Source organism: Caretta caretta, chromosome 7 (assembly GCF_965140235.1).
Source record: "Caretta caretta isolate rCarCar2 chromosome 7, rCarCar1.hap1, whole genome shotgun sequence".
Taxonomy (NCBI): domain Eukaryota; kingdom Metazoa; phylum Chordata; order Testudines; family Cheloniidae; genus Caretta; species Caretta caretta.
Genome location: NC_134212.1, coordinates 830051 through 855804, shown reverse-complemented (window position 1 = coordinate 855804; position 25754 = coordinate 830051). Strand labels below are relative to the sequence as shown.

General features: G+C 64.3%; 2 protein-coding genes across 6 annotated transcripts; one reads left to right on the top strand and one right to left on the bottom strand.

Annotated features, from left to right (window-relative positions):
• Positions 1–1095: 1095 nt before the first annotated feature.
• On the top strand, positions 1096–18874 carry CAMK1 (calcium/calmodulin dependent protein kinase I). Of its 5 annotated transcripts, none has more exons than XM_075130163.1 (13): positions 1096–1198; positions 3121–3313; positions 9369–9500; positions 9819–9971; positions 10753–10827; positions 12992–13130; positions 15027–15153; positions 15487–15562; positions 15824–15936; positions 16096–16174; positions 16432–16519; positions 17806–17932; positions 18090–18874. In XM_075130163.1, the coding sequence occupies exons 2-13, from the start codon at positions 3225–3227 to the stop codon at positions 18152–18154; spliced, it is 1263 nt and encodes a 420-aa protein (XP_074986264.1). In that variant the 5' UTR covers positions 1096–1198; positions 3121–3224; the 3' UTR covers positions 18155–18874. The 5 variants fall into 5 exon arrangements, with proteins under 5 accessions (XP_074986264.1, XP_074986263.1, XP_048712359.1 ...); XM_075130162.1 differs by having other exon boundaries at positions 17788–17932; XM_048856401.2 differs by lacking the exon at positions 9819–9971 and having other exon boundaries at positions 1097–1198.
• On the bottom strand, positions 18831–25584 carry OGG1 (8-oxoguanine DNA glycosylase). Its single transcript, XM_048856404.2, has 7 exons — positions 25482–25584; positions 24564–24913; positions 21400–21579; positions 21022–21200; positions 20236–20383; positions 20041–20090; positions 18831–19887 (listed from the first exon to the last, which is right to left on the bottom strand). Exons 1-7 carry the CDS (start codon positions 25577–25579, stop codon positions 19594–19596), a joined length of 1299 nt encoding a protein of 432 aa, XP_048712361.2. The 5' UTR covers positions 25580–25584; the 3' UTR covers positions 18831–19593.
• Between the last annotated feature and the right edge of the window lie 170 nt (positions 25585–25754).

The window sequence follows — 25754 nt, the reverse complement described above, 5'->3', positions numbered from 1 at the left end:
CCCAGGGAGGGAGCTGGGGGCTGTGAAGTGCAAAGGGGTGAGCGCAGGGCCCGTGGGGCAGGCATGAGGAAGGGGCCTGGAGAAATGGAATGGGTTGGGGGGGGTCCCATGGGGTGGCCTGGGGCTGGCGTGTGTTGGGATTCTGGGGGGGGGGGTACCATGGGGTGGCCTGGGGCTGGCGTGTGTTGGGATTCTGGGGGGGGGTGTCCCATGGGGTGGCCTGGGGCTGGCGTGTGTTGGGATTCTGGGGGGGGGGGTCCCATGGGGTGGCCTGGGGCTGGCGTGTGTTGGGATTCTGGGGGGGGGTCCCATGGGGTGGCCTGGGGCTGGCGTGTGTTGGGATTCTGGGGGGGGGTCCCATGGGGTGGCCTGGGGCTGGCGTGTGTTGGGATTCTGGGGGGGGGGGTCCCATGGGGTGGCCTGGGGCTGGCGTGTGTTGGGATTCTGGGGGGGGGGTGTCCCATGGGGTGGCCTGGGGCTGGCGTGTGTTGGGATTCTGGGGGGGGGTGTCCCATGGGGTGGCCTGGGGCTGGCGTGTGTTGGGATTCTGGGGGGGGGGTCCCATGGGGTGGCCTGGGGCTGGCGTGTGTTGGGATTCTGGGGGGGGGTGTCCCATGGGGTGGCCTGGGGCTGGCGTGTGTTGGGATTCTGGGGGGGGGGTCCCATGGGGTGGCCTGGGGCTGGCGTGTGTTGGGATTCTGGGGGGGGGGTCCCATGGGGTGGCCTGGGGCTGGCGTGTGTTGGGATTCTGGGGGGGGGGGTCCCATGGGGTGGCCTGGGGCTGGCGTGTGTTGGGATTCGGGGGGGGGGTCCCATGGGGTGGCCTGGGGCTGCTCTGGAGGAGGGGGAGGGCTCTCACGGGGCAGGAGTGGGGGGGATTCCGCGGGGGGGGGGTCTGGAGAAGGGGGCGCCGCCCTAGTAGGGGCTGGACCTAGGGGTTCGGGGGGGCCGCACCCCCCGGTCTCAGGTTCTCAGTGGGTCCGGCTGGGGGAGGAGGCGGGATCGGGCCCCCCCCGCCTGTGAATGGAGCCGCCCTACCCCTCCCCCAGCTAATTTTAGTTTAATCCCGTCGCCAGGCAGATCCCGGCCTCGGATTGGCCGCCCCGCAGCGAGCCCCGCCTCGCTGTGACGTCACGGGGCTGGCCGCTGGGCGCTGCGGCCGCTCTCGGGCTCGGCTCGGGGGAGAGCGGGGCGCGCGGTAAGGGCCGTGCGGGGCCGTGCGCGGGGGGTGCGTGTGTGGGGTGCGGGGGGGGGTGTGTGTGTGTGTGCGGGGTGCAGAGGGGGCGTGTGTGCGGGGTTCAGGGGGTGTGTGTGCGCGGGGTGCGGGGTGTGTGCGGGGTGCGGGGGGTGTGTGTGTGCGGGGTGCGGGGTGCAGGGGTGTGTGTGTGTGTGCGGGGTGTGTGTGTGTGTGTGCGGGGTGTGTGCACACTGTGTGTGCGGTGGTGGATCTGTGGGTGTGTGGGTGGGATGCAGGGGTGTGTGTGGGGTGTGTTTGTACACACTGTGTGTGCGGTGGTGGATCTGTGTGGGTGTGTGTGTGTGGGATGCAGGGGTGTGTGTGTGCGGGGTGTGCGCGTGTGTTTGTACACACTGTGTGCGGTGGTGGATCTGTGGGTGTGGGTGTGTGGGATGCAGGTGCGTGTGTGGGCACAGGGGTCTCCGTGCGTGTGTGCTCACAGGCCTGTGTGTGCAGTGGTCTGTGTGGATGCGCTCAAGGATCCTTCTGTGTGTGCACAGGTACGTGCATGCCTGTGTGTGCAGGGATCCCTGTGTGCGTGTGCAGGGATGTGTGTGCATGTGTATATTTGTGTGTGTGCGTGTGTGCATGGATCTGTGTGTGCATGCTTGCGTGGTTGGAGAGCTCTGTTTGTGCACGTGATCTGTGTACGTGTGTGCTTGCACACCCATGGGTATCCGTGTTTTCGTGTGCGTGTATGGGGGGGAACTGTGCGCACGCCCCACTCTCCGGGGGCATGCTACCTGTCTGGGTGTGCCCTCTGCCTGCTGGTGCCCTGACTGTGCCCCTGGGCACCTTCCCGCTGGCCAGGCATGTTGTGCGATGCAGGGCCTGGCCGCCACTGGCAGGCGTGGGCGTGTGGCAGGTTCTGTGGGGTGTGAGTTAATGGGCAGGGATGGCCGTTCTCATGTTCGTATGATTTGCACCTTTGCTCTGGGGCACTCCCTGGAGTGGCTGCTGTTGTCATGCCGACTGTGAGGGAATTGATTTAAAAAAGCAAAGTTTGATTTTTGGGTGGAAGGGGCTGGGAGCAGGGCTGGGGCCAGGGGCAGAACTGGCCTGGCTGAGGAGGCTGGGGGCAGGGCCCTGGCGACCCAGGGGGGTGGTAGGGTGAAGAGCCCCGTGCCCTGGCATCGCCCTGGGGCCCAGCCCATGTGGCTGCTGGCCATGGCCCTGATCTCTGCTGAGGCAGACTCCTACCCCCCTCCCCCCGGTGAGAGTGGCAATAGGTCTGGGCGTGTACCACACCGGGGGTGACCAGGACTCCTGGGGGTTCGAAGGGGCTGAGCTCGTGGGCCCAGCCCTCCCAGCCCCTTCCCCAGCTCGGCCCGTGGGCCCGGCCCGGCCCTCCCAGCCCCTTCCCCAGCTCGGCCCGTGGGCCCGGCCCGGCCCTCCCAGCCCCTTCCCCAGCTCGGCCCGTGGGCCCGGCCCGGCCCTCCCAGCCCCTTCCCCAGCTCGGCCCGTGGGCCCGGCCCGGCCCTCCCAGCCCCTTCCCCAGCTCGGCCCGTGGGCCCGGCCCTCCCCGGCCCCTTCCCCAGCTCGGCCCGTGGGCCCGGCCCTCCCCGGCCCCTTCCCCAGCTCGGCCCGTGGGCCCGGCCCTCCCCGGCCCCTTCCCCAGCTCGGCCCGTGGGCCCGGCCCTCCCCGGCCCCTTCCCCAGCTCGGCCCGTGGGCCCGGCCCTCCCCGGCCCCTTCCCCAGCTCGGCCCGTGGGCCCGGCCCTCCCCGGCCCCTTCCCCAGCTCGGCCCGTGGGCCCGGCCCGGCCCTCCCAGCCCGGCTGATCCAGTCGTTGACCCCTCAGCTCTGCTGGTTCAGCTCGAGCTCCTGTCCGGGCAGGCACAGGCTCTTCTGCTCTGATGCCACCCCTGCTTGCTGCCCCGCACAGGCCCTGAGCGTGGTGCCGTCACGCTGCTGCTCTGCGCCAGGCCTGCTGGGGCGCGCTGCCCGCTGCCCCTCAGGGAAGGCGGCTGACAGCCCGGCCCGGGAAGGATGATGCCTCTGGGTGAGGATGGGCCGAGCTGGAAGAAGAGAGCCCAGGACATCCGGGAGATCTACGAGTTCCGGGAGACCCTGGGCACGTGAGTCAGACCAGCTGCTGCCCAGCCCGGTGCTCGGATCCGTCTCTGCGCTTACCATGTCGCCCTGCCCGCCCCGGCCTTGCGGCCTGTCTGCCCTGGGGAGGGCTTGTAACCCCAGTCCTTCCAACAGGGGGTGCTGTGGGGGTGGGACAGGATACTGGCTGTGGGGGGAGCTCCCAGCAGGGGGCACTGTGGGGGCGGGGCGCTGGCTATGGGGGGAGCTCCCAGCAGGGGGCGCTGTGGGGGCGGGGCGCTGGCTATGGGGGGAGCTCCCAGCAGGGGGCGCTGTGGGGGCAGAGCAGGATGCTGGTTCTGGGGAGCTCCCAGGAGGGGGTGCTGTGGGGGGGGGCACTGGCTGTGGGGGGACCTCCCAGCAGGGGGTGCTGTGGGGGCAGGGCGCTGGCTGTGGGGGGAGCTCCCAGCAGGGGGCGCTGTGGGGGCGAGGCAGGATGCTGGTTCTGGGGAGCTCCCAGGAGGGGGCGCTGTGAGGGGGGGCGGGGCAGGGCACTGGCTCTGGGGGGAGCTCCCAGCAGGGGGTGCTGTGGGGGGACGGGGCAGGGCACTGGCTCTGGGGGGAGCTCCCAGCAGGGGGTGCTGTGGGGGGGGGCGGGGCAGGGCACTGGCTCTGGGGGGAGCTCCCAGCAGGGGGTGCTGTGGGGGGGGGCGGGGCAGGATGCTGGCTGTGGGGGGAGCTCCCAGCCTGTCCCAGCCCCAGCCTGTCCCTGTGGGGGGCAGGGGTGTCCCCGGGAGCTCTGGAGCCATTGCTTTCTCCCCAGATGGTGGCCCTGTGCCGCTCCCCCATGGGCTCCAGTGGGGCTGGTGCTGGGCGGGGCCGGGGGGGGAGAGGAACACACACAGGACGGGAACCTGCTGCCTCAAATATTAGCCCAAGGCTCAGCACTGATGCCGGGAGTGGCTGCGTCAATATTGACAGAGCCCTTCAGTGTGCTGGTGGGGTGAAGCGGGGCTGGGGCTGACCAGGCATCCAGCTGGGCAAGACCCCCCTCCTGGTGGGGAACCAGCCATGTGCCCACCTGGAGTGGTGCTGCGCTCCCTGGCTTGGCACGGCACAGGTGGGTTTGGGGCTCAGCCATGGGGTTAGCAGGGTGGTGCCCTCTGAGGCTGGCTAAAGCTCTAACGCTGGATTAATGTGTGAATTACAGGCAGGATTAGGGCAAATGCCTGGTCCATGCCTACCGGGCTTCTGTATCTGGGCACTGGCCTGACTCGGGCTGTGCCCCTGCTCAGGAGTGGGGCCATGAGCCCAGCTCCCTAGGACCCGAGACCAGGCCTGACTCCCCCACCCCTCACGCCCAGACCCTAAACACATCCTCCCTAGGGGCACGTCCATTCCATGTCACCCTTCGGGGACTCTCTCACATACCCGCTTTATTCCTGGGGAGATCCATGCCAAGCCTGCATGAAACCCCTCTGCTGAGAGCCCTCCAGTCGCTCCGTCCTGCCAGGGCCCTCAGCCCACCTGTCCTCCAGCACCGCCTCCTGGTGCCCACGCTCCCTGCCCCTGCAGCTCTGGGTCTTTGACCTGCTCTCCTCCAGTGGGCCCCAACGCTCAGCCAGCCTCTAAACTCTCTTTCTTTCCCTGTGGCACCTTAGAGACTAACCAATTTATTTGAGCATGAGCTTTCGTGAGCTACAGCTCACTTCATCGGATGCATACTGTGGAAAGTACAGAAGATCTTTTATATACACATAGCATGAAATCTTCTACACTTCCACAGTATGCATCTGATGAAGTGAGCTGTAGCTCACGAAAGCTTATGCTCAAATAAATTGGTTAGTCTCTAAGGTGCCACAAGTCCTCCTGTTCTTTTTGCGAATACAGACTAACACGGCTGTTACTCTGAAACCTTTCTTTCCCTGGCTCTGCTCCCTGCCGGCGGCCTGGGAGAGCTGGTCTCTTTCAGCCTCACTAGGCCTTTTAGCAGATCCTTTGCATGATCAGGACTGAGCCATTCCATGTTCACAGCATCTTTGTCCTGGAGACGCTCCTGGAGACGCCCTATGGCCCCTGTCAGCAACTGCCGGAGGCCAGGCCCTGGGCTGGAGTTCTCCAGAGAGTTCATGGAATCAGCCTTCATAAGCTGTACCCAGATCCCCCAAAGCCTCCCCCCAACAAATGGAGCAGAGCCCCCAGTACCCCAGGCACGGCCCCCCCTCCCCAATGGGGGTTACCTCCAGCTAAGACAGGCCCAGTGATCACACTGGTGGGCAGTGTCTGCACGTCTGCTCCAGGTTGATCGGGGGTGGGGGAGGGTATGGGGCAGAATTCGCTTCGCTCTTGGCTTGGCCTTCCTGTCCGGACTCCAGGACTGTGGGTCTGGTGCCGTCACCCAGCAGGGCCTCTGCACAGACCGAGTTCTGCCCAGTGGCGCTCAGCACTGATGGAGCGTCCCGCTGAGGGAAGCCAGCAAGCCCGTCTGTGGGCCGCTGGGGCCAGCCTTAGCGGTTTGCATCTGAGTCCTCTCGGTTCACCCCACAACTTCTGTACCCAAAACACAGCAAAAGGAATGTCCCATAATATCCTGCCATGAGGGTCCCACAAACGGCCCACAACGGCTCGGGCTGCCAGCAGATCGAGGGGCTCCCAGAACCTTTCCCCCCCTGGGCTTGCTACCAGCTGGGGGGCATTGCGTTGGGGCGGGTGGTGCCGTCTCCCCCACTCAAACGACTGGCACTCCTGTGGGGGGCTCTCAGAGGCACAAGCTGGGCACAGGTGGCCGGGGGGTGCAGTCAGTTGCATGTAGGTCCTACTTCCCCTCTGTCCAGAGCCAGCTCCCTGGGCGGCTCTCCCCGCCGGCCCCGGCCCCGGCCGGTGTACCCCTCGGAGCCCACAGCTCGGTGCTCAGGGCTTGCCTTGCAGCTGCTCCTCTGGCTCCTGGCTCTGGTGAGCACCCACTTGGCCCTCCTGGCTGCAAGGCGTAGGGCTGCTCCCCGTGGGCTGGGCAAGGGCTTGGGGCTTCCTGCAGGGGGGCTCCCACCAAAACCCCATCTGCTGTGCTGCCCCAGAGTCTCAGCTCCACCCCTGCCCATGGCAGTGCCCCTCCCACACAGAGAGCAGGAGTCACAGCGACCCCCCCGAAAGCCCCTCTCCCTCCTGCCTGTGGGCCCCCCTCCCTGCTGCCTTTAGCTGGGCAGGAAGCTCCTCACCAGGCCCCTGCTGAGTGCACTGGGCCTTGGGCCCTCGTTGCCATGGCATCTGGTCCCTGCGCTGGCTGAGCTCGCTCCCCGGCTCCGCCTGCCCCACCTGTCCAGCTCTGCCCTGAACTACTGCGGGGGGGGGGCTGTCTGCTGGGGGTGTGCCTGGGGGGGGGGGGGCTGTGAGCCGCTGGCTCCCCGGGCTCTACCCCATGCACCATGAGCTGGATCTGCACTTCCAAGGCCCTTGGCAGTGGATCCCCAGCTGACCCCCACTCTCTCTCTGGCTGCTGAGCTGACTCCTGCCTCTGAGTGGCCCCCAGGCCAGCCTCCCTCGTCCACTTGTGAGGTTTTCAAACCAGCCCCTTTGTTCTTTCTCCCCTGCTGCCCCTCCCGCAAACATCTCCAAAGCCATCTCATTGTCCACTTGCGCAGCCCTCCTTCAAGTGCTGCTTCGCTGGGGTGCCCCGAAACCCGTGGCCAGGTCTCGGTTGCTGGTGCTGAGCTCGCCGCCCATCACGCTGACCAGTGAGGAGGGGGCAGCCCCCCGTCTGCACTGGGGGAATGATGCTTTCTGCACTGGCAGGGTCCTGGGGCTGGTCTCTCCCCTCTGTATAATCCCCAACTCCCCTCGCACAGGGCTGTTTGCAGGCCTCTGGGGAGCCAGGAGCTGGATGAACGTACACAGTGACTTCTTCCCTGGGCTGGGGTGGGGCAGTGCAGGGAACCCAGGGGCCTGGGGTTTCCATGCGGCGGTGGGAGTAGGCAAAGCAGGGATCCTAGGGGCTGGGGTTTGCACAGGGGGGTCCATGGGCGGGGATCCTAGGGGCTGGGTTTGAAAGATGGGGCAGTGTGGGGCTCCCAGGGGACTGGGGTTACAGATGTCACAGTATTAGATAAACCATGTTTCACTTCCTGTCCTCTCCGGAAACCTGGGCCCTGGTGTCTCTGCCTTTTCCTGTTTACAGCCCAAGCGAGCAAGTCAAAAGAGAGCTGGCCATGGGTCAGCAGCAGGCAGGCTGGAGCTGGCTGGCTGGGGCACTAGGGCCAGCCTGCTCAGCAGCGCTCGAGCAGAGGTGCTGGCTACCAGTCCCTTTCCAAAAAGAAAAGGAGGACTTGTTGCATCTTAGAGACTAACCAATTTATTTGCGCATAAGCTTTCGTGAGCTACAGCTCACTTCATCGGATGCATTCAGTGGAAAATACAGAAGATGTTCTTATACATACAAACCATGAAAAAATGGGTGTTTACCACTGCAAAAGGCTTTTCTCCCCCCACCCCACTCTCTTGCTTATCTAAAGTGATCACTCTCCTTACGTTGTAATACATTCTGTATTTTCCACAGTATGCATCCGATGAAGTGAGCTGTAGCCCCGAAAGCTTATGCTCAAATAAATTGGTGCCACAAGTCCTCCTTTTCTTTTTGCGAATACAGACTAACACGGCTGCTACTCTGAAACCTGTCCCTTTCCAAGTCATCCTAAGCTCCAGCCTCTCCAGATGGATGGTGCGTGAGTGCCAGACCTGGCGGGGCAGAGCCTGGAATTCCTGCTAAATCCCCCCATCTGAGCACCGGAGCAGCTCTGTGAGACCACCAGTCCACCGGGGCCAGCCCATCATCTGGGCCTCCGGGTGCCGTCTTCTCCTCCCCCATTGGCCCAGCTGCCTGGCTTTGTGCGCCGGAGTGCCCTGTTCCTGGCTAGGAGGAGCAGGGGTCGGAGCCTCTGCAGGGCCCATTGGGGTCTGGGGTGCGACTGCCTGGTACTGGCTTGGGTGGGGCAAGCCCAGTGCAGCTGGTTTCCATGCGCTCCCTGGCCGGGCCTTTCCCAGCTGCCATGGGCGGCTCCAATCCGTCCTTATCTCGGGCCTGGCCCCTGGGCTGGATCAGGATGTTCCTGTGCAAACAGCTGCCCAGCCAAGCCGTGTGGCATCAGTTTGGGCAGCCCATCTGGGCGCAGGCACCTGCTACTGCTGCTTCTGAACCTGGCAGGGGAGCTCGCTGCTGGGCCCGTGACGGGGGGCGGGCTGGGGCTCAGGGCAAGCCACGAGACCGCCATCCAAAGGGAGCATGGGGACTGGTTTTCCGGGGACTGGTTATCCAGGGACCCTGCCTGGTGCCGAGGTGCAGCTGGCTCTGGGGGGGCGCGTGGGGACTGGTTATCCAGGGACTCCTGGCCGGGGGCTGGCTCAGGGCGCTAGCACTGGGTGTGGCCTGCCTGGGGAGAGCGGTGGGGCTTTCGCAGTCAGAGTGGAAGGGGATGAATGATCAGGGCTGGCTCCTTGCAGGCAGCCTGTGGGGGGGTGGGGCAGAGTGGGGGGCAAGGACGCAGTGCTGCCTGGCCCACTGTGGCTTGCTTGCGTCCTGCTAGCCAGTCGCCATGGAGCCCAGCTAGGCCCCTTCCCGCGCTGGCCGGGCCGGCCTGGGCTCCCAGCACGCCCCAGCCCGGCACAGCAGCAGGGGAGGAGGCTCAGAGCTTGGCATCTCCGAGAGCGGGCACGGGGCCGGGCTCCTACCCCCGCTGTTTCTGGGGGAGCCGCCGGCCAGGGCCCAGGGCTCGTTCTGCTCCCGGATGGGCCCTCGGCAACAGCCCCGTGTCCTGACCCCGCCGCAGAGGGCGGGGGAAGCCCAAAGCCCTGTGCAGGTCCAGGCCTGGGTGTGACCCCCGGCACTCCGGCCCTGCGTCTCGGCCTCCCCCTCCCCCCGGGCCTCCTTTTCTTCTCGAACTAGCTGGGGTTTCCGGCTGTCACCATGCCAACAGCAGCCAGCTGTGCTGCTCACGCCCGGGCTCCCCCCGGCCCTCCCCCCCGTCCTGAGCGCCCTCTGGCGGCTTAGCCCCGCCCTGGGAGAGCCAGGCATGGCTGCGGGGCTGGTCCCAGCTCACCCCCCTCTCTCCCCAGGGGAGCCTTCTCCGAGGTGGTGCTGGCCGAGGAGAAGACGAGCCGGAAGCTGGTGGCCATTAAGTGCATTGCGAAGAAGGCCCTGGAGGGGAAGGAGACCAGCCTGGAGAACGAGATTGCTGTCCTGCACAAGTAGGTGCTGCCGGCCTGGGCAGCGTGGCTGCCGGGCTCTGCATGTGCCATGGGCGCAGGGCTGGCCTGGCTGACCCCCGTCCTCGGAGCGTGCACCTTCGTGAGAGTGACCATCCCTCCTGCACGCTGGCCCCGTTCCACCTGTGGCTGGGCAGCCCCGGGTCTGGACCAGCACGGCCGCCTGCCCAGCGCCTTGTGCCACGAGGGGCCAGAGAATCTCCTCTGGCGGGTCGGTCACAGAGCCCTGCCACTCCCCTCTGGGCAGCCACATCCAGGCATCTGGGCCGCTTATCAGAGTCTTTCTCAAAATAACCCCAGGCTGGAGCCTCGTGATGTCCCTGCCGCGCCTGACCTGGCCGTGTCCTGGGACTCGTGGGCGAGCGGCCCGCCTGGCCAAAACCCGGCTGCGACACCCCTGGTCCTGCCCGCTGCTGGGCTGGGGAGTGCGGCGGGGGGACCCTCTGGCAGCAGGTTAGCATGGGGCCTGGTCTGCCAAAGAAACTCCTCTGCAAGCTGGCGCTGCCGGGCCCAGGGCCTGCAGGAGGAGTGGGGAGTGCCAGCTGCCTGGTGCTGCGTGGGCTGGGCCGCCCCTGCTAGGCACGGCAGCCTGCAGAGCTGCGTTCGCTTGGGCACGGCTGCCCATGGCCCCTCTGGGCCCCAGGAGCTGGGGCAGGACAGTCCTGACCATGTGGCCTCCTGCCCCCGCGCCCTGGCGCCAGGGGCCGTGCTGGGGAGCCTTGTACCCCAGGGCATTCCTGCGGGGCAGGCGACTGCCTCAGGGTGGTGGGGTGCAGAGCGAGACTGAGCAGAGAGCAAAGGTGACCCCTGCGCCACACCTCTGGTCCGTGGGAGGAGACCTGTGGTGCCCAGGAATGGCCCCCTCGCTGCTCTGTGCCCCAGGATGCAGTGCCCCCAGCTCTAGGGACACCTGCCCACTCCTGGCTGGGCTGCAGGACCCAGGGCCAGGCTGAGCCATCTGCCTGGCCTGGCCTGTGACCGCTGAAGCCTCTGTCCATGGAGGAGCAAACAGCACCCTGTGCAGGGCCTGGTGCCTACGAGGGCCGGCCACTTCATCGCTTCACCTGCGGCCCCCATCTCCCCTGCGGTCCCCCTGTCTCCATCTGCCCCGTGGCCCCCCCCGTCCCCATGTCCTACCCATCTGCAGCCCCCTGTCTCATCTGCACCCCCCCTGTCTTCAGCCCCCTATCTCCAGCCCCCCATGTCATAAGCCGTTTCCCCATCTTTCTCTCAGGATCAAGCACCCCAACATTGTGGCTTTGGATGACATTTACGAGAGTGGGGGTCACCTCTACCTCATCATGCAGCTGTGAGTGGGGGAATGGGGCTCCCTGCCTGGCAGAGCGGGGAGGGGACGCGCTTGTGTTGGTGCTGGAGGCAGCTGGGGCGGGGGCTAGTCCCTGACAGACACAAAGAATCATAGAATCTCAGGGTGGGAAGGGACCTCAGGAGGTCATCTAGTCCATCCCCCTGCCCAGAGCAGGACCAATCCCCAACTAAATCATCCCAGCCAGGGCTTTGTCAAGCCTGACCTTAAAAACTTCTAAGGAAGGAGATTCCACCACCTCCCTAGGTAACGCATTCCAGTGTTTCACCTCCCTCCTAGTAAAAAAGTTTTTCCTAATATCCAACCTAAACCTCCCCCACTGCAACTTGAGACCATTACTCCTTGTTCTGTCATCTGCTGCCACTGAGAACAGTCTAGATCCATCCTCTTTGGAACCCCCTTTCAGGTAGTTGAAAGCAGCTATCAAATCCCCCCTCATTCTTCTCTTCTGCAGACTAAACAATCCCAGTTCCCTCAGCCTCTCCTCATAAGTCATGTGTTCCAGTCCCCTAATCATTTTTGCTGCCCTTCACTGGACTCTCTCCAATTTATCCACATCCTTCTTGTAGTGTGGGGCCCAAAACTGGACACAGTACTCCAGATGAGGCCTCACCAATGTCGAATAGAGGGGAACGATCACGTCCCTCGATCTGCTGGCAATGCCCCTACTTATACAGCCCAAAATGCCATTGGCCTTCTTGGCTACAAGGGCACACTGCTGACTCATATCCAGCTTCTCGTCCACTGTCACCCCTAGGTCCTTTTCTGCAGAACTGCTGCCGAGCCATTTGGTCCCTAGTCTGTAGCGGTGCATGGGATTCTTCCATCCTAAGTGCAGGACCCTGCACTTGTCCTTGTTGAACCTCATCAGATTTCTTTTGGCCCAATCCTCCAATTTGTCTAGGTCCCTCTGTATCCTATCCCTACCTGCCACCGTATCTACCACTCCTCCTAGTTTAGTATCATCCGCAAATTTGCTGAGGGTGCAATCCATGCTATCCTCCAGATCATTTATGAAGATATTGAACAAAACCGGCCCGAGGACCGACCCTTGGGGCACTCCGCTTGATACTGGCTGCCAACTAGACATGGAGCCATTGATCACTAACCGTTGAGCCCAACTATCTAGCCAGCTTTCTGTCCACCTTATAGTCCATTCATCCATCCCATACTTCTTTAACTTGCTGGCAAGAATACTGTGGGAGACCGTGTCAAAAGCTTTGCTAAAGTCGAGGTATATCACGTCCACTGCTTTCCCTTCATCCACAGAACCAGTAATCTCATCATAGAAGGCGATTAGATTAGTCAGGCATGACTTTCCCTTGGTGAATCCATGCTGACTGTTCCTGATCACTTTCCTCTCGTGTAAGTGCTTCAGAATTGATTCCTTGAGGACCTGCTCCATGATTTTTCCAGGGACTGAGGTGAGGCTGACTGGCCTGTAGTTCCCAGGATCCTCCTTCTTCCCTTTTTTAAAGATGGGCACTACATTAGCCTTTTTCCAGTCATCCGGGACTTCCCCCGATCGCCATGAGTTTTCAAAGATAATGGCCAATGGCTCTGCAATCATATTCGCCAACTCCTTTAGCACTCTCGGATGCAATGCATCCGGCCCCACGGACTTGTGCTCGTCTAGCTTTTCTAAATAGTCCCGAACCACTTCTTTCTCCACAGAGAGCTGGTCACCTCCTCCCCATGCTGTGCTGCCCAGCGCAGTAGTCTGGGAGCTGACCTTGTTCGTGAAGACAGAGGCAAAAAAAGCATTGAGTACATTAGCTTTTTCCACATCCTCTGTCACTAGGTTGCCTCCCTCATTCAGTAAGGGGCCCACACTTTCCTTGACTGTCTTCTTGTAGCCAACATACCTGAAGAAACCCTTCTTGTTACTTTTAACATCTCTTGCTAGCTGTACCTCCAAGTGTGATTTGGCCTTCCTGATTTCACTCCTACATGCCTGAGCAATATTTTTATACTCCTCCCTGGTCATTTCTCCAGGCTTCCACTTCTTGTAAGCTTCTTTTTTGTGTTTAAGATCAGCAAGGATTTTACTGGCATGTCCCACCATTGCTGGGCAGGGGGTTAGTCCCTGACACATGCACGTCTCATGGAGCGGGGGCTAACCCGGAGCTCTCCCCTCCACCTGCAGGGTCTCGGGTGGGGAGCTCTTTGATCGGATTGTGGAGAAGGGTTTCTACACGGAGCGAGACGCCAGCCAGCTGATCCGGCAGATCCTGGACGCTGTGAGGTACCTGCACGACATGGGCATTGTGCACCGGGACCTGAAGGTGAGCCAGCATCTGGGGAGGGGCCCTGCCCGTGTGGCACTGCTAAACATGGCGGTTGAGTCACCAAAGCGTCACTGGCAAGTGCCTGCACCAGGTCTGCCAAGGCGTCACTGAAGGCCTGTCCCCTGGAGCCTGTTCTGGGGCAGGCTGAGCCTCAGGCCAGGGTTGCCTGAGAGCTCTGATCTGATTGCCATCCATGCCCGGCACCAGCTCTGCCTCTCTCCACCGGGGTGGGCACAGAGGAGTCTCCCCAGTCTCTGTGCGGGTTGAGTGAGGCTCTTTCTGACCATGCCTCGTGTTCCAGCTGTGTGTGCCGTGCTACTGCACGGTCCCTGGGGGTGGCTGCTGGATTTGCCTCATGCTGCTTGGCCCCTAGCTGTGTCCGGGGAGTCACCTAGGCTCTGCTGTGTCCTGCAGGGAGCTGTCTGTGGGTGCCCTGGCTCTGCTGGCAGCTGAGTTACTTACTTCCCAGTGGCTGGGTTGTTGGCCCCACGCTCGCTCGGAAGCTCGGGTCCGGAGCGGTGTTTGCTGCTGTGGTCGAGGGCGGCCCAAAGACCTGTGGAGAGGAGCTGGCTGGCGGGCCAGGAGCCCCTGGGACCTGGGATCTGCTGGCAGTCGCTGGGCGGCTGGTTTCGGAGGTTGTGTCTCTGCTGCCCGGTAGAACAGGGCAGGGGCCGCTGTGGAAGAGTTTTATGGCAGTTGCCTGTAGCCATTTCCATACAGCACAAGGGTGCGTGGAGCTGCCTTCACAGGGATCCTGGGCCCTTCTCTTCAATCTGGACTTTCTGAAATACCCTGGCTTGCGTTTGTCCCGGGGTGCCCTGCAGGGCATGTTGGTTTCTCTGCAGATGCCAGAGGTGCCAGCCATGGGCAAGCAGCAGCCGATTCGTCTCCCAGGGGGTGGGCAGGGCTCAGAGCTCACGAGGCTGGTTTGGGCTCCAGGTGGTGCAGGGAGCTACGCTGATCAGGAAGGTGGCCCAGTGCTCCGGCGTGTAACTTTGCCAGGCTGCACCTAGCCCAGGCCCCTTCCCAGCCCAGCCGCTACCGAGAATGAGCTGAGAGGAGCAGATGCTGTTTGCCTAGGGTTGGAAATGCCTCACGCAGCTCTAGCAGTCCCATGCCTGGGTGCTGGGAGGGGAAGTTACGCAGCCTCGTGCTCCGGGGCCAAGGGGGCTCTGCCCGGTCTCTGGAGCCTGGCCCAAGTGTGCTGTGTTCTGAGCCGCAGAAGAGTTTTGGTCTCGTGTGTCTGTGAGATGGAGTGTCTGTGAATTCTCCAAAGCTCCTATTTGCACTGAGTGCTCCAGCCCCTCAGACGCCCTCCCTGTGCCTGGACAGCACCTGCCTCTTCCCCGGCCCCAGCGCGCCCGAGTGCCAGGCCCCTGCCATATTCCTCCCGCAGTCTGGGCACGGCACTGCTGGCCAGGGGACTCAGCACCCCCTGCTGGAGCCCGGGCAGGCTGATTCGACTGCCAAGGTGGGAGGCAGGGGGAGGGGAAGAGACTGGGGGGCTAGGAGCAGGGTTAATGGGGGTCAGAAGGCTGGTAGGGATGGGAACAAATGGGGCAGGCTGGGATAGTGGCAGGGGACCAGGGCAGGAGGTGAGGCCATGGGGCAGGGCTGGGGTGTGGGGGCAGCTGGGATCGTGGCAGGTCAGGCAGTGATGCCATGGGGCAGGGGCAGGGCGTGGGGGTGGCTAGGATTGTGGCACGGCTGGGGTGTGGGGGTGGCTGGGATTGTGGCAGGGGCAGGAGGTGAAGCCATGGGGCAGGGCCGGGATGTGGGGGCAGGCAGGAAATGCAGTGTGGGGCACACAGGATGCCCTGTCGCGTGGGGGGCCGTATGTGGCTGGGGAGCTGGAGCCAGCCAGGGCCTGGCTGACCCACTGGCTCGGTGCAGCCCGAGAATCTGCTCTATTACAGCCCGGACCCGGACTCCAAGATCATGATCAGCGACTTCGGGCTGTCAAAGATTGAGGGCTCTGGCAGCGTCATGTCCACGGCCTGCGGGACCCCCGGCTATGTGGGTGAGTGATGCCGGGGTATGGGGGACGGGAGGGTGCCCCACCCCACCCAACCTTGGCTTTCCTGGGAGGGGGCTTCTGTGCCGGGTTAGGGTTTCCTGTCGGGGGAGGGGCGGAGTTCTGCCCTGCGTTTGGGGTTTCCTGTCGGGGGGGGGGTTCTGCCCCGTATTGGGGTTCCCTGTCGGAGGCCAGGGGGAGGGGGGTTCTGCCCCATGTTGGGGTTTCCTGGCAGGGGGTTCTGCCCCCTCTGGGATTCCCTGTCGGGGGGGTATCGTGTAATTAACTCTCTCAAAGGAGACCAAGCCCCATCCTCACAGCTGCCCCCCTCTCCCCCAGCCCCGGAGGTGCTGGCCCAGAAGCCCTACAGCAAGGCTGTGGATTGCTGGTCCATTGGTGTCATCGCCTACATCCTGTAGGTACTGCGGGGCTGCGGGGGGGGGGGCGGTGTGGGTGGCGCAGGGATCTGGGGGGAATCCCCCTGAACTGGGTGGGTACATTACCTGGATCCCTCCTGTGATTCCCCCCCAGGCTGTGCAGTTACCCCCGAGCTGTGATTTCTCCCCCCCGTTGTGCGGGTCTCCCCCCATCTCTCACTTTCCCCCGAGCAGTGATCTCATCCCCCCCCAGACTGTGCAGTTCCCCCCCCCAGCAGTGATCTCTCTCTCCCCCCCAGGCTGTGTGGTTACCCCCCCTTCTATGACGAGAATGATGCGAAACTCTTTGAGCAGATCTTGCGGGCTGAGTACGAATTCGACTCGCCCTACTGGGACGACATCTCCGAGTCAGGTGCGCGGGGCTTGGGTTCTGCTTCCCCCATGGGCTGCAGTGAGTGTGGGCAGGGGCCAGTGGTGACATGGGGCGGGGGGTGCAGAAGAGGCGGGATGGGGGGAGGGTGGGCAGGGCCCGGCAGGTGCCATGATGGGTGTTTGTTCTCTTTGGTTCTAGCCAAAGATTTCATCCAGCACTTAATGGAGAAGGATCCCAGCAAGCGCTTCACATGTGAACAGGCCCTGCAGCACCCCTGGTAAGAGCCCCATCCCTTGTCCCCCCCAGGGATCCCCTCTGACAAACTACCCCACCCAATGGTGTCCCTGGAGTAGGACAGGGACTGTCCCTCCACAGCCAGCTGCTCCAGGGGCTCGGTCACTGCTGGGTTGCTCTGCCCCAGCCTTCATGGGCCTGCCCTTTAAGCAGTGTGTGTGTGTGTGAGCGGGAGGGGGTAGCTGCTGGGATCCTGCCACCCTGGGCACCAACTCCCACCCCACCTCTTGCCCATCTCAGGATCGCCGGGGACACTGCGCTGGACAAGAACATCCACCAGTCTGTCAGTGAACAGATCAAAAAGAACTTCGCCAAGAGCAAGTGGAAAGTGAGTGCCTTTTCCCCCACCCCCACCCAGCAACCCACAGCTACGCCATCACCATCCCCACCCTGGCCACTCCCAACTCCAGCCCTGGCCTCTCCCAGCAGGGGGCGCTGTGGGGAGTGGGGCAGCAGTACCGGCTGGGAGGGAGCTCCTGGCTCCGCCAGTCCTGGGCTCTCCCAGAAGGGGCCGCCGTGAGGAGCGGGGCAGGGCGCTGGCTGGGGGGGGAGCTCGGGGCTCTCCCGGCAGGGGGCGCCGTGGGGGGTGGGGCGGGGCCCTGGCTGTGGGGGGAGCTCGGGGCTCTCCCGGCAGGGGGCGCCGTGGGGGGCGGGGCGGGACGCTGGCTGTGGGGGAGCTTGGGGCTCTCCCGGCAGGGGGCGCCGTGGGGGGTGGGACGGGGCGGGGCGGGACGCTGGCTGTGGGGGAGCTTGGGGCTCTCCCGGCAGGAGGCGCCGTGGGGGGCGGGGCGGGACGCTGGCTGTGGGGGAGCTCGGGGCTCTCCCGGCAGGAGGCGAGGCGGGGCGGGGCGCTGGCTGTGGGGGGAGCTCGGGGCTCTCCCGGCAGGGGGCGGGGCGGGACGCTGGCTGTGGGGGGAGCTCGGGGCTCTCCCGGCAGGAGGCGAGGCGGGGCGGGGCGCTGGCTGTGGGGGGAGCTCGGGGCTCTCCTGGCAGGGGGCGCCAGCTGTCTCATGTACAGGGCCCTACCAAATTCATTCTGTGTTTGGGTCAATTTCAGTCATAGGATTTTAAAAATTGTCGATTTCCGCTATTTAAATCTGGAAGGTCAGAGCGCTGTGATTGTCGGGGTCTTGACCCAAAAGGGAGTCGTGGAGGGGCGGGGGATTTCTGGGGTAGAGCTACCCCTATGTCCGCGCTGCTGGGGAGCGAGGGCTGCTGGCCGGGAGCCCCGCGCTGAGGGCGGCAGTGCTGAAGGGGGGAGTGGGGGGGCACGGGCCGGCATCGCCCCCTCACTGCGCCCCTGCTGCCGGCAGAGCCGGGCCCTCCCTCAGCAGCCGCGGCTCTCTGAAGGCAGAGCGGAATTAAGGGTGGCTCTACCACGACCCCCTAAAATAACCTTGTGACGCCCCCCCACCTCCCTTTTGGGTCTCCCCCGTGAAATCTGTACCGTAGAGGGTAAAAGGACACAAAAGACCCGATTTCACAGTCTGCGACGTGTTTTTCATGGCCATGAATTTAGTAGGGCCCTGCTTATGTGCGCTTGCTGCTCTGGGGCTGGCGTTGGAGCCAGTCCCCATTAGCGGCACCCCTTCACAGCCCCCTGTCCTGGTGCAGCAAGCGTTCAACGCCACCGCCGTGGTGAGACACATGAGGAAGCTGCAGCTTGGAACCAGCCAGGAAGGACCCGGGCAGACCACTCCACCCAGCCCCTGCGACCTGCTGGAGGCTGCCGCCAGCAATGGTGAGTCTCCAGGCCGGGGGACATTGAATTGGGGGGGTCCTGTTGGCTAGGGCTACATCCCCATGTCCAGGCCCTCCCTGCCCATATTCCCCATGCCAGGCTGAGCCGAGCCCCCAGGCAGGAATGCAGCGTCTGATTGCCTCTTCTCTCCCGGCAGGGTCAGACTCCAGGGGCTGCGACAGGTCGCTGGGGCCCAGCTCTCACGGCCCACCCCAGGACTGACAGCACCCAGCATGGCCCTGCCCCGTGGGGCCCTGGCAGGCTGGGCTCCGAACTTGGGGATGACCTGCCCGGGGTGGGTGGTGGCGCTGGCATCTCATTGCTGCAGCTGCCATGATCCAAGCCGGGTGAGTGGACGCAGGCTGCAGCCCTGGCAGGGCACCACAGAGAGATGTCCCGGGCCAGAGCCTCCGCGGGAGACGGCAACCGCAGCTCGCGCTTGAGGCACGGATGCCCCTGCTGCAGGGTCCAGGCTAGGAGCCTACCATCTCCCCTGGGGCAGAGCCAGGGCCCAGCCTCCCTAGGGGCCGCACCTGGGCTCCAGCCCTGGGCCAGGCACACTGACCCCCTAACGTGCTGGGTCTTGCATGTACTTGCTCACGCCCCTGCAGCCCCCTTCCCTCCCTCTCCGCTGTAGGGAGCTGGTAGAGCTGGGGCTCGCACTCTGGCTGGACCCCCAACAAGGGGCCCTGAGCAGGCTACTTGCCTAGCTCTACTGAGGGGGTGGGGAGGGGAGGGCTTGGTGCAGCCAAGCTGCAGGGTGAGTGGGTGGGGCTGGGGCTGGCCTTTGCTGTGGAACAAGGGGCCTGGTTCACCTAGCTGCAGCCGCCATTCCTGCCCCCGCCACCTGTGTCCCCAGCCCCTTCCCGCATGTTCAAGCAGAATTTCCACACAAGGCTGTTTCTACATTGACGCTTGTATTAAAGGAAAGCAGTGAATGCAGCCCGGCAGCTTTGCTCACTGGGGCCCTGACTCCGTGGAGGGGAGACGCGAGGGGGGCAGAGTCCCCCTCCATCCACTCGCACCATGGCTGGGCCAAGGCAAGGCTGTGCTGGGTCAATGCCCCAAGCCCCCCAGCCTGTGTCACCAGTCAGGGGGGACCCGAGGGGAGAGGGTGAATCCATGTCACCTGCTGAGTGCACTGGAGAACGCTTGGCAGACCCAGCAGGGTAAATGCCCCCTCCCCCCATGCTAGGGGTTGCTCGCAGCACCCGGGTCCCACGCTGCAGCCCGGCAGATTGCAGCCCCAGTACCAGTCCCGGCAGCTCTGGGCAGGCCCCCTGCAGCTCTCGTTGGTACCCCGGCTGCAGCCGGTCTAGAGCCTGGGCACCGGGGTTAGGGCCCAGCCTTGGCTTGTGCTGGCTCGCATGGGCTCTTCCCCCCGCTCCAGGAGCCTCCGCCTGGCTTGTGCCTTGGGGTGCTGGGCTGAGCCAGGACTGGCCCTTTGCCCTGGTGGGTGCCATACCCACGGCGCTGAGTTCGCACTGAGCCCCCACCCCAGTTTCCCCTCCAACCGCTTTGGATGCTGATAATCGGCGTTACAGACCCTGTCCACACAGCCAGGCCGCCCCCCGGGTTTGTCATCGCCCCCTTCCCCCCAGGGCCGGTGGCACCAGCAGCAGGGGCAGCCCTCCCCAGCAAAGCTGCAGCCGGAGCGCCCCCTACAGCGCCCCCTGTGGGGAGGGGCTGGGGCTGGTGCGGCACTTTTCCCCACGGGGCCGCTTCTGGCTGGCCCCACGGTGGAATTTGCCAATCAGGGCACAAGTGGCTGGAGCTGCTTCTGTGTACAGAGTCCCTGTGGCCGCAGGCGAAGTCGAGTCCTGCCCCCCTGCGTCCAGGGCAGGGGTGGGTCTGCAACAGGACAGAGAAGCCGCTGTTGGGGATAGGCCCCCCCTTGCCCCGACGCTTGTGCCAGGGTTCTGCCGGAACATCTTTAAATCGGCACAGAAGAGAACCTGTGAGACAGGGAGAGATGGGGAGTTTGGGGGTGGGGAGGACACGCTTAGCCGTGGGAAGGGGGATCTGGCCTTGTGGGCTGCCCCGCTCCGCAGGCCAGTCCCATGTCTGTGGGGGGGCCCCTCTGGGGACATGCCCTGGGCACTACTCACCGCCTGCGCCCAGCCTGCATGGGATCCCCAGAGCCTCCGGAAAAAGTCTCCTGAGGAGAGAAAGCTCCAGTGAGGGGGGGCGGGGGAGCAGCCTCTGGGGCCACGCGGCCTCCCTGCCAATCTGCGCCCTGGGACCCGTCTCCTTGCTGAGCTGCTCCCCAGGGAGGGGGCCAGCGCGACCCCCCCAGCACTCACCAAGCTCACTGTGCACACGCATCGTCACACTCCGGGCGCCTGAGCCCAGCTCCAGGCCGTAGTCCCGCCGGGCGATCTGCCACACGTGGGTGTCCACGGGCACGGCCTCCGTCTTGTCTAGCGCCATCAGGCACACGCAGTCTGCAACCTGCCTCCGGGGGGGGGGGGGGGAGAGAGAAGGGTAAGGCCCTGCCCCCTGCTTCCAGCCCTCAGCTCCCCCCTGCCTTCTGTCCGCCCCCCGCCTCCAGCTCCCCCCAGCCATCAGCTCCCCCTGCCTCCCATCCACCCCCCGCCTCCAGCTCCCCCCGCCTCCCCCCACCTCCCGTTCACCCCCAGCTCCCCCAGCCATCAGCTCCCCCTGTCCGCCCCCCACCTCCAGCCATCAGCTCTCTCCATCCCGTTCCCAGCCATGAACTCCGTCCGCCCCCCAGCCATCAGCTCCTCCCACCCCATCCACCCCCCCACCTCCAGCCATCAGCTCCTTCTGCCCCCCATCCCCAGCCATCAGCTCCCTCCACCCCCTGTCATCAGCTCCTTCCGCTCCCTGCGCCCCCTATCTGTCCCCCGCCTCCCTCCCGCCCCCACCTGCCCCCCATCAGCTCCCTCGGCCCCCCACCTGCCCCCCTGCCATCAGCGCCCCCCAGCCCGCTACATTGAACTGCTCCTGCCATACACGTCCCCTGTGGCCCCCCCAGCTCTCAGCATGCTGCAGGATGGGGCCCTGTTCCCCGGCCCAGCGCCTGGCGGCTGAGGTGAAAGGAGGCCCCCTGGGGCCCCAGCACTCACCTTGGCCCCCACGCCGGGCAGGGTGCAGAGCAGCCTCCTGGCTTCCGGGTAGGGGGTGCTGCGCAGCTGGTGCAACCCCTCGGCCCCAAACTGCCTCAGCACAGCCTGGGCGCTCTGGCTCACAAACTTTGCCCGGTAGCCAAAGCCCAGAGCCCGGAGCCGGCGCTCAGCGTCAACCCCTGCACCAGAACAGCAGGTCAGCCACAGGGTGGGTGCTGGGCTGGCAGCCGGGGGTGGGAGGGGGGCACAGGGCTGCTGGCTGGGGGGGGAGCAGGAAGGGGTGGGCAGGGGGCTGCCGGCCAGCTGGCTGGGGGGGCAGGAGGGGGTGGGGCTGCCGGCCGGCAGGTTGGGGGGCCGGAGGGGGCTGGACACACTCACCGGCCAGGGCCTGCAGCGAGGGGAAGGCGTGGTACGGCTCCGCGTCCAGCTGGCAGAGACGGCGCCCGAAGGCCCGGCAGAGGCGCTCGATCATGCCCGTGATGCGCGCCAGGTGGTTGTTGGTGGTGCAGAGGAAGGAGAAGAGGCACTCGACGGGGTCCTGGCGCAGCACGCGGACGCCTGCAGACCAGAGGGCAGCCTCAGACAGGGAAGGTGCTGCCTGGCCTCCACATGGCAGCCCCACGCAAAGCCCTCATAGTCACCACCCCTCCCTGCGGCCAGCGCCAAACACCCAGCAGGACTCAGGTGCCCGCAGCCTGTGACTAAACCAGCCTGGGCAGGCCCCAGCCCAGCTCCTCTCCCCAGCCACAGGCACCAGGCAGGAGCCAAGATTCACCCGAGCCACAGGACCAGCACTCCACACGGCCCCAGACCGGCCACCACGCATCTCCTCCCTCCGCCTCTGGCCTTTACAAGGACCGGCTGAGCCGAGAGATGCGACTGTATGCAGCGCCAGAACCTCCTGCCCGTGTGCCCCACCCCGCTGAGCACCCAACCCTGCACAGGCCCCTGGAGCAGCACCGCCCCGCTGCCCCACTCTTTGCCCCTCCGAGAGCTCCCCCCTTGCAATGGGCCCAAGCGGCAGGGCGGCTGGTACACTGCTCCGGCAGCACATGGTGCAACAGAGCCAGGCAGCACTGAGACCGTGACGCGCCTCTGTCAGCAGGAACGCTACACTGACCTGGGCGGGCTGACAATGTCCCCCTCTGCAGAGCACACGCCAACAGAGCTGCTTGTCCCTACTGCTCCAAGCCGAGGGACGGGAGACAGAGGCAGGGACTTGCCCAGTTCTCAGCCCTGCGGCAAGCAGGCTCCTGCCAGGCTCACACGGATCTGGGGGAAATGCATGAGCTGGTTTATCTGTGCGACATGCGGTGCCCGTTTGTTTCCCCCCGACTATTCTGAGAACCTTGAGTGAGCCAAGGCAGCCAGACACCCAGGGCAATCGGCACTGGGGTAGGGGAGGCACACAGCTGCCCAAAGCAACGCTAACTCACTGTGACATGCCCCAAGGGAGAGGAAAGAAGGTGGTGCGAGGACCACACTGGGGAGCTGGTGCTTTCGAACAGCTGAGGCCCCACAACTGAGGAAGACTATGAGTGAAATAGATCAGAAGGAAAAATGTAGACTGAAAAAATGTAACAAATTGGGAGTTCTTTAAGAAGAGTTTATCAGGGGGCCAAAATGCCATGATTCTACAGCTAAGAAAGGGCAGCTGTGGCTAGAAGGGCTTCGCGGTTCAGTGGGGAAGTCAAGGCAGCAACTAGAAATAAAAAAACAATAAACAAATGAGAAACATGGGGAAAGATGGCAATTTCTATAACTGTAAAGTTATGAAATGTAGAAAATAAATAAGGGAAGCTAAAGAAACCAGGGAAAAATCCATGGCTGGCAATAATAAGAAGGAGTTTTTAAGTATATTATGAATAAAAGAAAGAAAACCAATAGTATAAGCCCTTGCTAGACAGAGATGGTAAAACTGGTAATGATGCAGAAAAGGCAGAAGTGTTCAGTAAATATAACTGTTCTGTGTTTGGAAAGAAGCATATCACGTCACATGAGGATGATGAAGTACTTTCCAGTCCATTAGTAACTTAAGAAGGATGTTAAACAACATCTATTAGGGACAAACATGTTTAAATCAGCAAGTCTAGAAAATTGGCACTTAAGAGTCGTAAAAGAGCTGACTGAGATCTCTGGGCTACTGATGTTACTTTTAAATAAATCTTGGACGAGCTGGGAAATTCCAGAAGACAAGACGAGTGCTACGGTCAGGCCAATATTCAAAAAGGGCAAGCGGGATATCCTGCTAACTAGAGGCCAATCTGCCTGACATCAACCCCGGGCAAAATAATGGAAAAGCTGATACAGGGTTCAGCTAACAAGCAATTAAAGGGTGGGAATATTATCAATGCCAGCCCCACGGTGTTTGGGACACACGGCACATGTCATTCTTTCAGGAGCTTCCACGTTTGACTGATAAACGTAACTGTCGTAACTTTTGTAAGGTGTTTGCCGTAGCTTTGTCTGTTTCAAACATTTGCCCTGTACCATCTCAATAAGATACATGTCAAGTGGGGTAAGCCCTGGCTAACTGCCAGCACTCCCAGAGCAGATGTCCATGGGGGCCACCATCGAATGGGGGCGTTTCTAGTGGGGTTCCACAGGAATCAGTGAGAGCCAGATGCTGTTCAGCATGTTCATCGCTCCTCTGGCAGGAAATCGGCAATCCCTGCTGACCACAGATGGAGGGAGGGGTAAATCTGCTGAGACAAGCAGATGCGCGGCCAGCTGGGCCCATTCACACAAAACATGCTTTAGCTCAGCCAACTGGCAAGTTGGACATTGAGGGCCAAGGAGCACAGGCCCCCACAGACAGGGAACAGTGTCCTGGGAAGCAGGGAGACTGGAAAGGATCAGGACCTATGGGATTGGCAAGAAAGGCCCCCAGGAGCTTAGGCCTGGTCTTACTGCCTGGGAAACTGACCCAGAGCCCACCAGGTACACCACCAGCGACGTGCTCCTGGGCGCCCCTCAGACAGAGCCCCTGGGCTGGGGTGGCTCAGCACAGTGTGACATGGGAGAAGCAGGTGGTGAGGAAGTGTGCCAAGCCCCTGCTGGAGGGGCGGCCGCCCTAGGAGAAGCCCACTCAGCCCTGAGCAGAGCAGAACAGCTGGGAAGAGCCACGAACCAGTCAGGAGCCAGCAAGCATATGGCGAGGGCCCCGGCTGGGGCGAGGCCCGGCAGGGCTACCACACACAGACCAGGCAGCAGAGGAGAGGAGCCGCCCTGCCATGGCATCGCTCAGGGCTCGGCGAGCGGGAGCCGTGCTGACCGAGCAGCCCCGGCCCAGATGCAGCTTGGTCAACGGAAGAAGGCTCCCGCCCTTAGCTCAAGGTAGCCAGTGTCTGCCCTTCGGGGTCAGGGCGCTTGAGCTCTGCCAGGCCAGGCCCCCAGCGAAAAGCCCTGGTGGCCGGACGTGCAGAGCACTGGCCAGACGAAAGTCCCAGCGAGACATCGCGCCTTCCCAGTCAGCCTGCCAGGCGAGACACGACACGTGCGCGTTCCCCCAGCTCAGCCCTTGGCTCTGGCCCCCAATATACCTGGGAAATTGGCAGCCACTTTCCGGAAGTGCGGGTCCATTGCGCCCCAGGCCTCGTACAGCCCGGCCAGGCCTACGTCCAGCTGGAAGTAGTCACGGAGGATCTGCTGGGCATCACAGCCGCCCGCGCCGCCCGGAGCCGCCCTGGCAGGGGCCTCAGGCTGCCAGCTCCCCGGGTCGCTTCCCCTGGGCTGCAGCTCCTGCCCCGTGGCCTCTGCGCGGCTGCCTTCCTCCTCCTCCTCCTCCTCCTCCTGGTGAACCATGTACCAGAGCCGCTCTTCCGTCTGCCTGAGCGTCCACACGCGGCCCGCCAGGACCCCGGTCCAGTGCCCGGCGCTGCTCTCCCTCCAGCTGACACACACCCGCCGGTCAGGGCCGGGGCCGGGGCCGGGGCCGGCTGCGGCAGCTCTAGGCCAGGGCCCCCCCCGCCCCAGCCTTCCCCTACTGCTCCCCGCCCTAGGGGCCTCCCCAAGCCCAGGGCCCCCCCCAGCCGCCCCCCACGGTCCCCCCCCCCGCCCCAGCCTTCCCCTACTGCCCCCCGCCCCAGGGGCCTCCCCAAGCCCAGGGGTCCCCCCCCAGCTCCAGCCGCCCCCTACTCCCCCAGGCCCCCCCTACTACCCCCCGCCCCAGGGGCCTCCCCAAGCCCAGGGCCCCCCCCCAGCCGCCCCCCACGGTCCCCCCCCAGCCCCAGCCTTCCCCTACTGCCCCCTGCCCCAGGGGCCTGCCCAAGCCCAGGGGCCCCCCCAGCCGCCCCCCACGGTCCCCCCCCAGCTCCAGCTGCCCCCTACTCCCCCCGCCCCCCCCCCGCCCCAGGGGCCTCCCCAAGCCCAGGGCCCCCCCTCAGCCGCCCCCCCTTCCCCTACTCCCCCAGGCCCCCCCCCCGCCCCAGCGGCCCCCAGACCCCCCCGCCCCAGCTGACCGGAAGGCCTGGCCACAGCGCAGCACCAGCTCCAGCCGCAGCTCCGAGCGCCGGCAGGGCAGGTGGCCCCACAGCGCCGGGCCCCCGCCGCGCCCCATGCCGCCCCCCGCCCGCGGCCCCGCCCCGCCCCGCCGGCGCTCTAGGCTGCCGCCGGCAACTCTATGGCGAGCCGAGGCCACCGAGCCCCGCCCCGCGGCGCATGCGGCCCAGGCCCCGCCCCAGGGACGTGCCCTACCTAAGCCCCGCCCCTTGGCACTGCCCAGGCCCCGCCCC

What these genes read in the sequence shown, in the direction of transcription:
- CAMK1 (XM_075130162.1), top strand. Translation starts at nt 3,225, where the DNA reads ATGATGCCTCTGGGTGAGGATGGGCCGAGCTGGAAGAAGAGAGCCCAG. An exon ending in GGACGACATCTCCGAGTCAG is followed by an intron (nt 15,937 to 16,095) that starts GTGCGCGGGGCT and finishes CTTTGGTTCTAG; the next exon opens with CCAAAGATTTCATCCAGCAC. An exon ending in TCGCCAAGAGCAAGTGGAAA is followed by an intron (nt 16,520 to 17,787) that starts GTGAGTGCCTTT and finishes ACCCCTTCACAG; the next exon opens with CCCCCTGTCCTGGTGCAGCA.
- OGG1 (XM_048856404.2), bottom strand. Translation starts at nt 25,579, where the DNA reads ATGGGGCGCGGCGGGGGCCCGGCGCTGTGGGGCCACCTGCCCTGCCGG. An exon ending in CTCGCTGCAGGCCCTGGCCG is followed by an intron (nt 21,201 to 21,399) that starts GTGAGTGTGTCC and finishes GTTCTGGTGCAG; the next exon opens with GGGTTGACGCTGAGCGCCGG. An exon ending in GCGTGTGCACAGTGAGCTTG is followed by an intron (nt 20,091 to 20,235) that starts GTGAGTGCTGGG and finishes TTCTCTCCTCAG; the next exon opens with GAGACTTTTTCCGGAGGCTC.